Source organism: Falco cherrug, chromosome 19, assembly GCF_023634085.1.
Source record: "Falco cherrug isolate bFalChe1 chromosome 19, bFalChe1.pri, whole genome shotgun sequence".
Lineage (NCBI taxonomy): Eukaryota > Metazoa > Chordata > Aves > Falconiformes > Falconidae > Falco > Falco cherrug.
This window is the reverse complement of record NC_073715.1, coordinates 4619021-4634440: the sequence shown is the minus strand read 5'-3', so window position 1 is coordinate 4634440 and position 15420 is coordinate 4619021. Positions and strand designations below refer to the sequence as shown.

Sequence of the window (15420 nt, the reverse complement as noted above, 5' to 3'; positions counted from 1 at the left end):
TCTGCAGTGGGAGTGAGCAGCGCGCTCCTGGGGCTCAGACGCCAACAGCAGCTGGAGTTGTTTAGGGTAAAACACCCCTTTACCCTTCACATTAATCAGGGAAACGCAGCACCATGCCAGACAACAGCCTTGCCCATCCCTCTGCTGCGAGGGGTGCCAAGGATGCACCGAGCCCACCCCAGGCGGAAGGTGGCAATGCCTCCACCTTCCTCATCCCCCCACAGCTGCCGAGGACAGCACACTCCTTCCTCTGCTGGCATGCAGAGCCAAGGAACGACCGAGGTCAGCCCCAAACCCCTCCGCGCCCGGTGGGACCCCAGGGATCACGCTCACGCTGCCCCAGACACCTCTGAGGAAGGCGGCTGGGAACAACACGGAGCCCTTCTCCCGCCAGAGCCTCATGGCAGGAGATTTCCTGAGATGCTCCACAACCAATGAGCAGAAATGAGCCAGCCAAGAGGGCCAGCAAGGGCTGAGCCACCAGCCCTTGGCAGCTCCATGGAGCTGAAGGCCTGCTGGCGTGGGAGGCCGGTACCCAACAGCCCTGGCTTTGCGGCACGCAGCCAACGAGACAGCCGCTTCCCAGCTCCCCCAGGACCTCCAGCAGTCCAGCCACCACCTCCCTGCCACGTGGGAGCTGGGATGAGCAGGTGGTACCACCCTGAGGGGCTGCTGGAGCCCTCCGCAAGAAGGGCAGGGTTAGGAGCTCCTCCACGCAGAGTGTCCCCTCTCCCACATCACCGGGGCTGGGAGGAACCCAGGGCAGGTCCCAGGCGCCACTTACACTGCACAGTGCAATGGAGTAAAGGGGTTTCCTTCTAGGTATGCAAACGGATTGTGTTCAAGTAACAATTCAAGACAATCTTCGTGCCCTGTAAGAAGAGAGGGACAGAAATACAGTACCTGGCATGCGGTCCCTCACCTGTGACAGAGCAAGAAGGGACTGAAGGCCCCTCTGGTTCTCCCCCTGTCCAGAGCTGGAGGCCCCAGAGGTCGCACAGGGCCCACGACACCCAAGTGCCCACACAAACCCACCCCCCAGCACAGAGGCAGCGGGTTTGTTTCCCCTCTGGCAGCAAAGCTGCTGCATTTCAGGAGGTTTCTAATTCCACACCATCTCCTGAAGGACTTCACAGCCACATTGCTCGCTTCCCTTTGAAACACCGAGACATTCCTTCCCGTTGCTGTATCACCCTCTGCAGCCAGGGTGACGGCCAAGTAATCCTATAAATCCAGTCCTGGAGGAAGCAGCCTCACCTGTTCTAGAATAGCTGTTTTCATATTTCGTTCCTTTTTTAAGGAGCTTGGCAGGGGGAGAAAAACTCCCTGCCTCCCTCCCTCCCAGATTTTTGCCATCCCTTTCCATCAGTCTGTATTCACTGCTGGGCTGATGACTCCCAGAGCAGCGGGGGACAGAGGGAAAACCTGGCTCTTCCTGGCTCCCTCCTCCCCATCAACAGCCAGAGCCGTGCAGAGGTGGGCAGGGGCCCAGCCCGGGTCCTTACCACTGTATGAAGCCCAGTGCATCGGTGAGTAACCGCTGTAGTCCACCACAGAGTCCAGAGGGTCAGTAGAGAGAGCTGCCTGCAGCAGGGTCCTCAGGATTTCTAAGTGCCCGCACGCCGACGCAAAGTGGATCGGGGTCCGGCCTTTGAAATCCCGACACAGAACGAAGGCATCGTGGTCCAGCAGGGCAGCCAGGCAGTCCTCACAGCCCGTCACAGCCTGTGGTCAGGAGGGAGGACCAGGAGGTCAGAGCTCACCTTCCAGTCACTTAGCAACAGAGCTACCCCCCTTCTTCCACAGCTTCCTTCTCAAATGCGGCATCTCAGGAAGGGAAAACGGGCTCTTTCACTGAGGACTCTTGCAACAAAAGAACCCCCCCCACTTATCCTCCAAGCAGCCTCCAGGCAGGAGGATGAGCAGACGCTGCAGGGCTCCAGGCCCCTGGTCCCAGGGATGCACTCACCCCTCGGTGCAGGGCGGTCCTCCCCCTCTTGTCCGCTGCGTCAGCTGTGGATCCCTTCTCCAGCAAGAGGTGGACACAGTCAACGTGGCCATTCATGATCGCCAGCATCAGCGGGGTTCTGAAAGGCAGCAGGGAGGGGAGTGGGTTTCAGGTCCTGCCCCCTCCCCCCGCCCCAGCCACCCTGCAAGGGGCCGGACCCTGTGCCACACCGATCCCAAGGGAAACCACCAGGCAAACTCACTGGCCATGGATGTCCATGACGTCGGTGATGTCCGCCCGCTCCCCGCTGTCTATCAGGAGGTGCAGGGAATCGGTGTTCCCGTTGGCAGCTGGAGACGACGCAGGAGGAAAGGAGGAGTCACGCACACACGTACAGACGGGTCCCCCCCCCTTCCAGCCACTGCCGCAAAGCAAAGGAAGGGGCTCGTGGCCAGCAGCCAGGCACACGTGGCTGAGCGAGTTCGTTAGGAGGTTGCTAAGCTGCAGGGCTGACGAGCACGTGCACCGGCTGAGCGGAAGACACGTGTGTGTGCAGAAGCTGCTGGCACCTTCTCTCCCACTCGCTGCTGAGCCACTTGGACCCTCCGCTTCTGCTGGCACCATCCTGCCTCTTAAGCATCATCCTAAACCACAGCCCCTTCCCTCCTCCTGACCAGCAGCCGGGCGAGGGGGTGTCCTTGGCAGCGGTGGCACCAGCAGCTGGAAGGGCTCTGGAAACGCTCCCTCGCCACCCCCAGCCCCGTCTGCCCTCCGTCACCTGCAGCATGGAGAGGGGTCCACTTCCTCTTCCTCTCTTTCACCAAAGCGGACGCACCGTGGCTGGTGAGCACCTCCACGCACTCCGTGGAGCCTCTCTCCGTGGCGAGGTACAGCGCCGTCCGCCCCTTGTGGTCCCGCACGTCGAGGTTCACGAGGGTTTCAGCAAGTGTCTTTAGGGCTTCACAGTGACCATTATAGGCCTGAGGACAAAGCAGACCCCGTTAAAGCGGTGTCTGGAGAGGCTGCATGCAGAAGCCCCCCTCCCAGCACAATTCCTGCCCCCTGGGTCCCAGAAGCCCCCCCCCCCCCAGCACAATTCCTGCCCCCTGGGTCCCAGAAGCCCCCCCCCCCCCCCCCCCCCCAGCACAATTCCTGTCCCCTGGGTCCCTCCAGCCGGAGGGGCTCGTGCCTGGCCATCGCCTCTCGTTGGCACTCAGGTCCCACGCAAAGCCCTCGCCCACTCCCACCCCTGCCCACGCTCTGACAAGGGAGATGGCTCCAAATAGCAGCAAACAGAAAGCTCTGGGAAGAGCAAGGAGTTTAACACACAAATCAAAGGGACTTTGACCATCAGCCCGTGGGGAAAGCTGCTCCCCAGACACCGGTGCCTTCCTCCTCTGCCCTGCTCAGCACCAACAGCTGCCGGGATGCAGCCCGCGCTGCCCAGGAGCAGGCACCTCTCCAGGACACAGCACGAAGCCTGCACGGAGTGAAGCGCCCTCCGCAACCCTGGGGTTGGGCCAGCCGTACTTACAGCTAAGTGCAAAGGGCTGACTGGAATGGTGCTTTCCACATCCTCCAGGCAGTTAAAAGACATTTCCAGGAGCTGCAACAGCAACAACAAAACCATAACTGACCCTGGACTCACGGAGGCTTTGACAGACACCCTGTCCACCAGCGGCGTTAGAAAACCTGCCCATCTGCTTCAGAACGATCTGAATTTCAGGATGGGACCTTCCTTAACCTGGCTTTGGGCCCTGCGTAGACAGTCACATCAGGTCCCTGCTGTCCTGAAGCGCCCCCCCCTACTCACACGATGCGCACACTGCTGCAAGCTGGCCCTGTAACAGCGCAGGCATTGCAGACAGGGTTGCAAGGCATCTTCTGTACTGCAAGAACTCTTCCCTGGCACAGGTCTCCAGGCTTCCTTTTAAAATCCAAACCTTGCTCTGTTGCCAGGGGTTTACACAAGACATCCATACGTCCTCCTGTGCCAGGCAACAGCTCCTTCCTCTCAGACATCTCGCTCAGGCACAGGTCTTTCCTCCATGGTATTCCCAGCACAACGGCTCCCCAGGAATCCCCGTGCTTTTTCATCAAACCCATCTCCCTTCCTCCTGGACAAACCCTGACACAGCAGTGCCTACAACACGCACAGTCCTTTAGCCAGACCTGGACACCGTAAGGTCTGAGACGTTCCTTTAGGGGGGGCTTCCCCCCTTCCCCTACCAGCACGGAGGGGTTTCTCCAGCTGTTTCTCCAGCTCACTCACCAGTTCAAGGTTCTGCCTGTTGCCATACGCAGCTGCATAGTGGACAGCGGTATATCCCTGCTTGTCCCGGAGGGATGGGTCAGCACCATTATCCAGCAAGAACTCTAAACAACTGCAACGAGCAAGAGAAAGGGGATATTGCAGAGGCAGAGCTTTGCAGGGACACCCCCCACCCCCGATTTATCTCAGAGCAGATGCTGGGCTAATCCCCTCAAGACACCAAGCGCATGCAAAGCCCACTGGCAGCAAGGGCCAGGAAGCGACAGCCAGGTTTGCCTCCAGAATCGAATCAGCAGATGTTTCCTCCAAGGCATCACCGCTCAGTTCAGCGTAAGCAGCAGCCAGGTATTTCTAGCGAGTGCATGCAGGGGGCTGGGGAAGGGATAAGCAACAAACAACTGCCAGACGGGGCTGCAGCGCGGACTCACAAGAACGCCTCCTTCAGCCTGGACTCCTTCAGTGGCTCCTCATCAGTGTCATGGCTGTTTCCTGAATGAGTCTCTGCTCTGAAAGGTCAGAGACCCGCATCAGTTTGCTGATTACCCTCTCCTACCACGCTCCTCAAAGCGCTCCCCTCTTCAGGAACTGCTGAGCACCAGCTGCAGGGGCGGGGGGTGGGTTGGCCAGGGAACAGCAGAGCCCAGCAGTGTGCCATGGTCTCCAGCCCCAGCCGCAAGGAGCGCGCGCCACCGAGACACTCACCTCCTGTACGTGTCCGAAGCAGCAGCATAGTGTAAGGGGGTACAGCCTTTACAGTCAGCCTCGTTAATACTGGCTCCCGCTGTGACCAGCGTCACCGTACACTGATAGCTGCCGTTGGCAGCTGCGTAGTGCAGTGGAGTCCTGGGAAGGGGGAAAGGAGAAGGAAGCTGAGCCGTGCCGCCCGTCGCGGGCACGGAAACTCGCCTGGCAGCAAGGCAGGACGGAGGGAACCAGCCGTGCCCCCCCCGGCTCTGGCTCAAGGGTTTGGGTTTCTAAAGAGCCAGAGCTGGACCCCTTGGGGTGAAAGGGGGTGAAGGAAGCAGCTTGAGACACCAAATGCAGAAAGGTCTTAGGAATGGCCCAAACCAAACCAGGCTGAGCGCGCTCCGGCTGGTTTAGGGCTGGAGGAAATCACCCTTGCTCCCTTGCAAAGCCCGCAGCCCACCTACCTTCCGAATTTATCTCTCCTCCTCAAGTCAGCACCGCTGCTCAACAGCAAATTAAGACATTCAACATTCCTACAGGAGGTAGGGAGATGAGTTAGACACAGATCAGAAGAGACCACAGCAAGAATGCAAACTCCTCCTAGCTGCAGACAAGACAGCTATGCTTCTCACCTGCGCAGCCCGGACATTGCCGGAACTCGACTCAGTTTGTCACCACCGGGCAGCATAAGAGCCGCAGCCACGGCGGGACGCTGCGCACACAAAGCTCTTCCCTGCTCTCCAGTGAAATAACCCTTCAAGCTTCCTGCCTCACCAGCGCTACCCTGCACTACGCGGAGCTCTCAAACAACCAGGCAATTACAGAGAGACATTCGCCACGGCACTAGTGCAGCTGACGCACTGGATTTGCTGCTACAAAAAAAAAAAAAAATCGAAAAAAATCTAGGATTTCTGCCTCCTGCTCAGGCAGGGTAACAGCGCTGCGATGCCGAAGGACACCTCTCAAGCATCACACCAGTATAACAGAAATGAGGTCCTCCACGGGACGCAGCACCTCTGCTGGACTGCTGCAGCCGTGTTCACTCTCAGTGCCCCAGGTGAAATGAAACAAACAATACGAGGCATTCACAGGGCCAGCTAAATCCCTGCTGCTTCCAGGCACCAGCTCCTGAGCCCTGAACGAAGCCCCAGCCAAGGAAGCATTTTAGCCCCTCTTTAAAGAAGGGTGAACAGCCAAGGAGGGAGCAACCGGGACGAGTCACACGGTCAGCGGCAGAACAGGGCCAAAAAAGGTTTCCGTTTTCATTCCTGCTCTAAACACAGGTGTCTGCTCTCTCTCAGAACCAGGAACAGCACCCAAGGGTCCAGCTCCCAATCCTGACCAAAAGACTGCCTGTGCTGTAGCTCACACACAGAGAGGGGGGTTGCGGTTTGGGCTGGGGGCTTCCTGCACGCAGAGTGGGACCAGCGCCCCGTGCACGGCTCACCCTCCAGAAGCAGCAGCGTGGAGGCAAGTCCTCCCGAGGTTGTCAGGCGTGTTGATATCGAAGCCTGCAGACAGCACGTGCTCATTGCTCAGCGAGGAGACGATACTGTACAACTGACCTGGGTGGCCGGAGGGGCAGGGAGTCAGGGGCAAGCCCGGGGGTCACCCGACTGCCCCCACTGCAGGAGGGGCGGCTAAGCCACTCACCTGAGGAAAGTAGCTTACGACAACAGTCTGAAAATCCAAAGAGAACAGCTAAGTGCAGAGGGAACATGTCGTGGATCCCACGCCTGCCAGGAGAAGACAAGGGAGTCAGGATGGATCATTTCTGCATCCTCCAGCCCAGGGCAGGGAAAGAGAGGATGAGTCCTTCCTTACCTTGCAGTGTCAGCACCATTCGTCATCAAAGTACTAATTAGCAGCTCGTGGCCATATCTAGCAGCAACGTGGAGGGGGGTATTGCCGTATTTGTCAGCACAGTCAATCTCACTGCCTAGAAAGGAAAAGCCGAGCGCTTTGTCAGCGGGTCTCTGGGTTCTATCCCAAGCAGCCCAGGCTGTTCCCAGGGCTTCACCCCCATCTGGGGGACACAGCCGACAGCTCAAGTCCATTCAGCATCGTGCAGAAGGAGAACTGTACACTGCTCTCTGAGCTGAGATCCCACTTGTGTCCTGCAAGCCTGGGGCATTACATCTCTCCCCCTTCCCCCAGGAGGGGATGCTTTCAGCCACGGAGGTCTCTGGCTGAACCCCCGGCGTGTCTGCCAAGCCTACAGCCCTCTTACAAGAATATTGTCTTTCAGGTCGGACACGGCAGTGGGAATGTTCTCTGGCCACAGCTGCTCTGACCTGGCTGGAATGTCAGTCTCTTGGTCTACACCTCGCTGCCCTTGAGGGTACGCACACTCCCTGCCACCCCCCAAGCCACCCAGGGCCACCGGCAACAGCCCCAAGGGACCAGAGTGGATTTGAGTGATAATTGTAGAGCTCTTAAACCCCTCCCCGAGCAAACACGCGAGTTGGTCCTGGAGGCAGGTGCTCAGAAGCACAAGGAAACGGCTGGGATAAGGCAGGGCCGGAGGAAGAAGCCACTCACCGTTCTGAATGAGGATCTGTGAACGCGTGAACCGTCCATGAATGGCAGCCATGTGCAAAGGGCTCTTCCCTTCCTTACTCTGCAGAGAGCAGAAGCGACATCGCATCAGGCTTCCTACCACCCTCCCCGAGCCCTTGCCTGGGGCAGCAGATCCTCGCTCCCCCCATCCCAAAGCTGCCAGACCTGAAAGTTGACATCGGCCCCGTTGTTCACGAGGAGCTCTAGGCACAGGGCCCCATTGGTGGAGACGGCAGCAAAGTGCAGAGGGGTGAAGCCCTTCTCGTTAGGCTGATTGACATTGGCGCCGTAATTGACCAGCTCGTTGGCCACGGCATCTTGGCCCATGTAACAGGCAATGTGAAGTGCAGTGTTACCGAAGGAATTTGGTTCATCGATCTGTGGAAGCAACAAACCCCAGCAGATGTGGGGATTCAGGAAGAAGAAAACAAAAAGGCAGCCAAGAACCAGCCAAGGCTCCTGCCACCACCCAGCGCTCTCTCCTACCCCGGTCTCCAGACTGGCCCGTGCCCGAGCCCACCCTGTGCGCAGCCGCGGGGGTCTTTACCTCGACTCCCAGCCTCAGCAGGTGACGCACAACTTCGATCTGGCCGCTGGCTGCTGCAGTGTGCAGCAGGGTGTAGCCCTTCTTGTCCTTACACATCACATCAGCTCCCCGGGCCACCAGCAGCTTCAGAACTTCCAAATGCCCTGTCCGGGAGACAGCGGTAACAGCCAGGGGACCCCCGGAAATGGAGACCTGGGCACAGCGGCCTCTGGGGAGCCCCACCACCCTGCAAGGTGAATCCATAGGCAACAAGCAACGTGGGAGAAGAAACTGGACCGATGCCCGTGGGGAAAACCTACCCAGGAAAGCTGCCCAGTGGATGGGCTGGCGGTCCTTCTTGTCGCAAGTACTCAGGCTGGCCCCTTTGTTCAACAGCAGGTTCACCATCTAGGCAGGGAGAAGCGGTGAGAAGGAAGGCTGCCATCCCTCCCCGCTTGTGCGGGCAGAGGCGCCTTCGCCACCTGCGAAGCCCGGACCCAGGAAGGTGGACGCGCACGGGACCCCCTGCGCCCGAACCTGCCTGGCCTACCTCGAGGTGACCGCTGTGCACGGCATGGTGCAGCGCCGTGCGGCCCGTGCGGTCCGCGACATTGACAGTGCTCAGCAGGGGGATGATGGCCTCCACACACTTGGTGGCCCGGTTGGCAGCAGCGACGTGCAGAGGCGTTTGCCAATACTTGTCACGGGCATTGACATCTGCCGAGTGCTTCAGGAGGAGGTGAAGTGCCTTCTAGCAGGAGCAGAAGGAAGCAGAGCTCTAACCCAGCCGCTGGAGCACGCAGAAGCCCTCCAGCCAGGTGGGGAAAGCTGCATCTCAGGCCACCTCATGCTTTCAGCACTGCATGGAGCTGCCCAGATCCACCCCAGCCCACAGCCCCGAGAGCCAGGGCAGCCCTTGCGGCGCTGAACCTGCTCCGCACGCTCACAAGCATCGCTGCTCCCACTGTGTCAAAGGGAAGGACTCGCTCGCTTTCACCTCCCCAGCGAACCCCACCTTATGGCTGTGTTTCAGCAGTTATCACAGAGAAAGGGTGAGAGAGGTATAGACAGTGAGAGAGGCTCTAAGAAGGAGCAGGGAGAAGGAATCTTCCCTACACCAATCCTCCAGCCTTCACCTGGGCTGCTCCAGCTCCTTCCAGCTGGAGTTTGGTGCGTGGGACTCGAATAAGCCGGGCTCATCCCACCCGAGAACAACTGTGAAACGCGGCTGCACGGGGGTACCGGCACGGGAGAAATACCTCCGAGCCACGGGATTTAACTCGGAGTGAGCGTTCTCATGACTCATGAGGTGCAAAGTGCCCGGGGGATGACAAATGTGACCCACTGACCTATATTTGATAATTATTTCCCCCTTTTGCTGGTAGAAGTTGTTTGCCGCAACCCCACCTTTTCCTCCCTACGGTTTACAGGCTGCCCACTTCCACGCAGCATCGGGGCAGCGCTTCCCAGCGACCCCAGCCCCACGGCTCACTGCTCCGCTCTTTTCTCCCGGGGCTAGCTGATACCCCTCCTGGCTGGGGGAAGCACGTGAAACAGCCAGGCAGTACGTAAACCCAACAATTCTAGAGAGCAGGCTCCGGGCAGGAAAAGCCGTGAAGTGCAGAGGCATTTCGGGAAGGCTCCTCTCAGGAGCTAGGCACGCAGGGCACTGGCACAGCCCCGTGCCAAGCACCCTGGGGAAGAACAGAATGAGGGAGGGGACTCTCCAGCACATCTGAGCTGAGGCAGAGAAGCAAAGGAGCGTTTTCCAATTCACAAGACAAGCAGCGCTTCAGACCTGACAGCAACACAGTCTCGACTCGCTGAGCTCCCCGTATTTTAGCGACCCACAGTAACCGTCCACACATGTTCGCAGCGAATGCCTTCAGCAGGGGTTTACACTAATGTGTTTCATCCCGTGTCTGCTGCTGATTAAGAGAATTCACGCAACCCGCCAATGTGTGGTAACTTGCCCTGCATGTCAGAGTCAGGGCTTCAGATCCCCTGGCTCCAACCAACATGACCACAGAGTTTCTTGCTCTCCAGCAACTCAAAACAGGACAAAGTGAAGTGGGATGAAGTTAAGCCCACAAAAGCTAAACGTCAGGAAATCTTTCCAACCAGATCTGTTGGAACTGGCTCCCGAGAGAAAGGGTGAGAGCCCCATCATCCCTCAAAGAAATGTAAACCTGGATTAGACGAAACCCTGGAGAAGGGGGAAAGGCGGGGAGGAGGATGCTGTGGGGAAAACCCACGTGCTAATTCCTGAAGGATGGAGGGAAAGGAACCAAGGGGATTTTTTTTCCAGCTCTCATATTCAGCCTCTGAATTACACATTCATTCCCTCTCCACTCTAACGGGACCACCCATCTCAGCCAAAACCAGGCACGAAGGAAAAGAGAAGCAGCACGGTCCCCTCCTCCCATTGGCACCCACCACCCCCACGCAAGGAGCAGACGGAGCCAGAGGGCACTTCAGCGGGAACCTACCTCGTTACGAGAAGCCGCAGCGCGGTGTAACGGGGTGAGCCAAACAGTGTCCTTTGCGTTAACATTAGCACCTGAGGAGGAACACAAGGAGGGGACACAGGGGGCAGAGAGGTGACTGGCCGCCCCTGCTCCAGAGCCCCAGGGCAGCTCTGCAGCCACCTCTGAGGCACCCAGCGGGCAAGTGTCGGTTCTGCTGCGAGAGAGGACCCCGCGCGGAGCTTTCGGTGGGACAGACCCTGGGAAGTGCAAGAGGAACAAGCTCTCCCTTGGGAGACTGTGCTGGTGCACTGCAAAGGACACGGCAAGGCACAGAGTAAAGAGAATGTGTCTCCCCGAGTGCCAGCTTCCCCACCGAGCCAAAAAAAACACAACAGAGACCCGGCAAGCAGTTCTGCTCCTTGCTTCGACACAAGGCCACCTGAGACAAAAAACCCAGAGCATTTAATGTTGGGAGCTGTGGTCACTGTGGGCTGCATCTCCATATTAGAAAGGAAAGACATGACCACCCCAGCACCATTGTGCTAGGCACTGAGGTCCCACAACCCCTGAAGCCCCTGCCTTTCTTTGCTGCTGAGAGCTCAACACCCAGGCATGAAAAAAAATCAACACAGGGCACGTAAGGGCATCCCATGCTCTGCAGACAACGCTGAACATCCCCAGTCCTGTTTGACAAGCCCTCAGCAAAGGATTTCCCCCAAGTCTCTCCTCGTCAGGGTCACGTAAGATCACGCCAGCCTCAGGGTTCCCCCACACCACCAGCAAGCAGCTGCAAAGCCCACAGTGCCCCAAGGCACTGCACTGGTGAACAGCAGACGAGAAGACTCCCCTGCCTGCACCACACGGACACAGGACCCAAACGCAGGGCTGAGCATCTCCAGAGGGAAACGAAGGGCAGCTTTACGCCAAGTAACACAAGCCAAAACTGAGCAAAATCCCCCGGTTTTTAGCAGAGCCCTCTCCAGGAGCAAGTGAAACTCTACTCCCTGGAGCATTCTGCCATTCAAGGCATCGCCGAGGCACGCATTCCCACAGCACCCTCCTCCAGTATCTCCTCCTACCACTGGACACCTTGCACACATCCCCCTCCTGGCTTGGTTTCCACCTCTGCTATTTCAGTTCCAAGACTCTTCTCTGTCTGAACAAACCTCTTAGGATTATGGCAACATTTCCTAATCTTCCCCTGGCTGCAACCCCACAGGCTTAAGCATGAACACACGGTGACCAAAGCCTATTGCTCGGCGCCCCTAAGGCCAGCAGAGATCAGAAAGACGCCCTAAAGGCAGCACCAGCAGTCGAGCCAAGCACCCTGAGCCTTGGCCCTTACCTGACAGTATTAGGAGCTCGAGGATTGCAACATCTCCTATGTAGGCAGCAGCATGCAGCGGCGTTCGTCTTTCTTGGTCCTAAGCAGGGATGTAAGAAACAAAAAGCGTCCGTGAGCTTCGAGGGCAGGCGGAATCCCTCCTCCGCTCCAGTCTGCCCCAACACCTCCTGTAAGCACGTCAGGCACCTCGGGATGTAGGACAAGGGGAAAACCGCTTAAACCCAGCACCATCCTGGGGCGCTGCAGGGGAGCGCAGCCCTTTGGGAGCTCCGTGGGTGCTGGGGTGCACCGGGGGGCCAGAGCAGAGAGTACCGGGGCCATGAGACAGGGATGCTGTGAGAGCTCCAGCCGCTCGTTCCACCCCTGCACTGACTCCCCAGAGATCAACGCGACCTGGCTCCGGTGCTCCTGGACTTAATGAGCGTCTACAAAGCATTCTGCCACCGGAGAAGAAAGCCTGGCTGTGCTCTGACAGCGCACAGGCTGTCCCGTTCCACACACTTTTATCCTTTCGGCCAACAATAAAAACCACTCAGAATTACAGACAGCTCCGAAACCAGACTCAGACCTGCCAGCTGCCGAAGGCCAGGAAGGTGCAGAAGCCCCTCTCTGATCTTAGATTGGATTAGCCAAAGAAAAAATACCTTTCACTTCTGTTTACTCAGGGCTGGGCCCTGGGTAACCTCTGCTTCAGGCGTTTGGTTCAGGCCCTCCTTGGGGAACATGCCACGTACTAAAGCCAGGAAGCAAACATGTAGAAAGCCAGACGAGCTGTGCTCGTTTCAAGCCCCAGATTTTGTGTTTTGGGGGAGGGGGGGGAATGTAATTGCTTTTCATTAAGTTAAAAACTGTTTGGAAAATGGTGGTGGTTTCATTTTTTTTTGGTAACAACTTGTGCTGGCACAACCAGGCGGGAGGATGTGAAAGTGAAACCCAGCTGGCAGGTCACTGAACAAGCAACAACATTTCTAAACCTGCACACAAAAAGGAAATTAAGTGTTAACAATTGTGGTTTTATTCCTTCAGCAGCTGTGCGAGAGCTCAGCAAAACAATCCCAACCCTCTCTCCCGACAAGAGAGGACGAAGAGGTGCCGGGTCCCCAACTGAACCAGTCATGGAAAAAAAAAAATCCCCACGCGCTCTCTGTGTAATAAGCTAAGATACGATCGAATCATTAGTCCTCCTGGCACACGGGCACCAGCACAGGGACGCCCTCACCTTCCCGGGATGCTGGCCAGCGTCCACCGTGCCTGCCCTTGACCTCAGGGTTTAAAACCATGAGGATCGGGGTGCACAGCGGCCCCAGCTCGGCAGGTTGGGTCAGGCGAGCTCCCTGACCAAGCGCTCAGCGAAACACACAGGAGCATGCCAAAAAGCCGGCAGCTGCCTGCAGCACAGCTGGGAGCAGCACGGAGCAGAGGCCCCGGTTCACGCCACAGCTCAGAGACGCTGAACCAGAACAGGCTGCTCTTGCCTAGGGCTCAGAACTTAGCCCAGCTTTTGGGCTGAGAGCACAGAAACTGTTGACCCGGCACCAGTCCAACTGTGCCACCATGTCAGGCAGACCTGGGCTGGTGCAGGCAGCGCCGACCAACGCGCCAGCCTGCGTCGCAGCAGGCTGTGTTTCTTATCTGCACATCTGCCGCTGATGTGTTAGCGGGAAGCTCATAAGGCAGATCAAGGGAAGGCACGCTGACAAGGCAGATGGGAACGCTCACGGGCAGGTTTCACCCCTTCCCTTGCCGGAGCCTGGTCCCCACGCTCCACAATGAGGACAGACCACGCTCGTCACCACCAGACTGGGGCTACCGAGGGCTGCTCCCCCAGGAGCCAGCCTGGCCGCTCGTGGGACCCGGAGGGATGTGTCCGAATGGCAGCTGCCTCTCCCGGCCTCCCCGCCCGCTCTGGAAGAAGCGTCAAACCCACCCTTTGCCGTCAGGCTGAAGATGAGCGCAGTGGAAACCCCTCCTAACACTTGTGAGGTGAACTCAGCTTTGCTGAGCAGCTCAAATCCTCCTTCACCTCTGGGGAACAACCTTATCTCAAGCCAGACCTGCTGCGTTCACACCAAACTATTTTGGGTTGCCATCCCAAAGGAGAAAAAGGTAAACTGGCAAGGCAGCTAAGCTAAGCCTCTGTGAAAAGTCCTCCCACACACCCCCACAGCCTCTCAGTGATGCTCTGCACAGCCCAGAGCTTCAGGAGGCTCTCACCGTCTCCTGGGGAGGGGTGGGAGTCCTGGTCTTCTACGTGCCCCATTTTACAGATGGCAAGATTGAGGCAACAGGACAAAGCTGAGCAGCAAATGGCAGCTGCGCCAGGAGCAGAATCCAGCAATCTTTTGTTTCAAAACTCTACTTCTGACCATCCTCGCCAAAAAGACCCTCACACACATCTCACCTGCTTGAGCCTCTGCCCTCCCTTCTTCCCCGCTGCTAAAGAACCGCACTGCAGGCAAGGGAACGGGGAGAGGTGGGTGAAGGAAGGGGAGCGAGCACGGCCGGGCAGCACTCACCAATACATTAATGTTCTCCTTCTGATTCAGCAACGACCGCACCTCCTCTATATCGCGGTTGAAGATGGCTTGGACCAGAGGAGGCTACAAAGGAAAAGAAGCAAGTCATGAAGGTGGCACCACATGGAGGACAAGAGAGGGAGGAGAACCAGCAGCGCTACCGCGTGTCAGAGACTTTACACCGGCCTGATTCAGCCAGGACCTTGCTCCACAAACAAGCCCCCTGCGCCTGCTGCTGCCAGAGCCCGGCCCACCGGCAGCTTCCTCACGGTTGTGGCTCAGCCAGCACCAGGGAGTAATTTTCAAGCCAGCAAAGGTACTTTTCTCAGTTGTTTGTTGGTGAACAGGCCAAGGAATCACTGGAAAAGCCTCCCCACTTCCTGAATCCAGGGAGCAGCGCTGACCACGGCCCCGGCAGCCCACCTGCAGATCCCCCAGCAGCGTGCCCATGGCACAGCTCAGCTCCCCACGTGCAGCACCCCAGCACGGGAAGCCAGGTCCGGCTCCTGCTATCCAAAGCTTTATCCACAGCCAGGAAATCCTCCCTCCGAGCTGGCTAAAGTCTCCTGGTCTGAGACAGGTCTTTGCAGTGAATCAGGTTTCCCAAGGCACAACTAAGCAACGCCTCATGCTCTCCTGCAGAAGGCTGTGTCCCTACTGCTGCTCTCCTGTCTTCTGAGAAGCACCTACGATGCTACGCTGGCTCCAATGCCAGGTGAAGCCCTGCCGGGCAAAGCCCAGCCCACAGCTCCTCCTGCCTGCTGCCCACATCTCAGAGAAGTCACCTAGCAGACCTTGGCACGCTCCAGGAGCCCCAGCCCAGCTCACGGAGCCAGCCGGCACCGTGGGCTGTGGAACCACCAGGGCCTCCCGTGGGGCAGGGGCAGCACGCAGGTCCCCACGCCGAGGCGCACAGCAGAACAGGTCGGTGGGTGAGATGCTGCCCGACCTCCACCCAAGAACCCCGCACCCCACTCCTTGTTTCACAGGCCTAAACCCGTCATTTTTGTGCAGCAGGTCCTTTGGGGCGGAGGCTGCGATGCTCTAGGTCTGCTCCGTTCTTGGCACCCCACAATCGCTGCCGAATTCTCTGCTCCGG

The 15420-nt window shown here is 58.2% G+C and overlaps 1 protein-coding gene across 2 annotated transcripts in view; it reads right to left on the bottom strand.

The window, feature by feature from the left end:
- ANKRD52 (ankyrin repeat domain 52) overlaps positions 1-15420 on the bottom strand; it is a 28140-nt gene that overhangs the window by 10014 nt on the left and 2706 nt on the right. The window contains exons 2-22 of one of the 2 annotated variants that reach the window (XM_055696620.1): positions 14322-14405; positions 11806-11884; positions 10482-10552; positions 8543-8743; positions 8313-8400; positions 8014-8156; positions 7632-7844; positions 7449-7527; positions 6732-6846; positions 6561-6643; positions 6355-6472; positions 5372-5440; positions 4923-5063; positions 4649-4726; positions 4221-4332; positions 3483-3554; positions 2727-2928; positions 2211-2298; positions 1970-2087; positions 1506-1725; positions 785-872 (exon numbers count right to left, since the gene is read on the bottom strand). In XM_055696620.1, coding sequence (XP_055552595.1) covers positions 785-872; positions 1506-1725; positions 1970-2087; positions 2211-2298; positions 2727-2928; positions 3483-3554; positions 4221-4332; positions 4649-4726; positions 4923-5063; positions 5372-5440; positions 6355-6472; positions 6561-6643; positions 6732-6846; positions 7449-7527; positions 7632-7844; positions 8014-8156; positions 8313-8400; positions 8543-8743; positions 10482-10552; positions 11806-11884; positions 14322-14405 — 2462 coding nt within the window. Of the gene's footprint in view, positions 1-784; positions 873-1505; positions 1726-1969; positions 2088-2210; positions 2299-2726; positions 2929-3482; positions 3555-4220; positions 4333-4648; positions 4727-4922; positions 5064-5371; positions 5441-6354; positions 6473-6560; positions 6644-6731; positions 6847-7448; positions 7528-7631; positions 7845-8013; positions 8157-8312; positions 8401-8542; positions 8744-10481; positions 10553-11805; positions 11885-14321; positions 14406-15420 lie in introns of those variants that run through there. The other variant, XM_055696622.1, reaches the window with a different exon arrangement.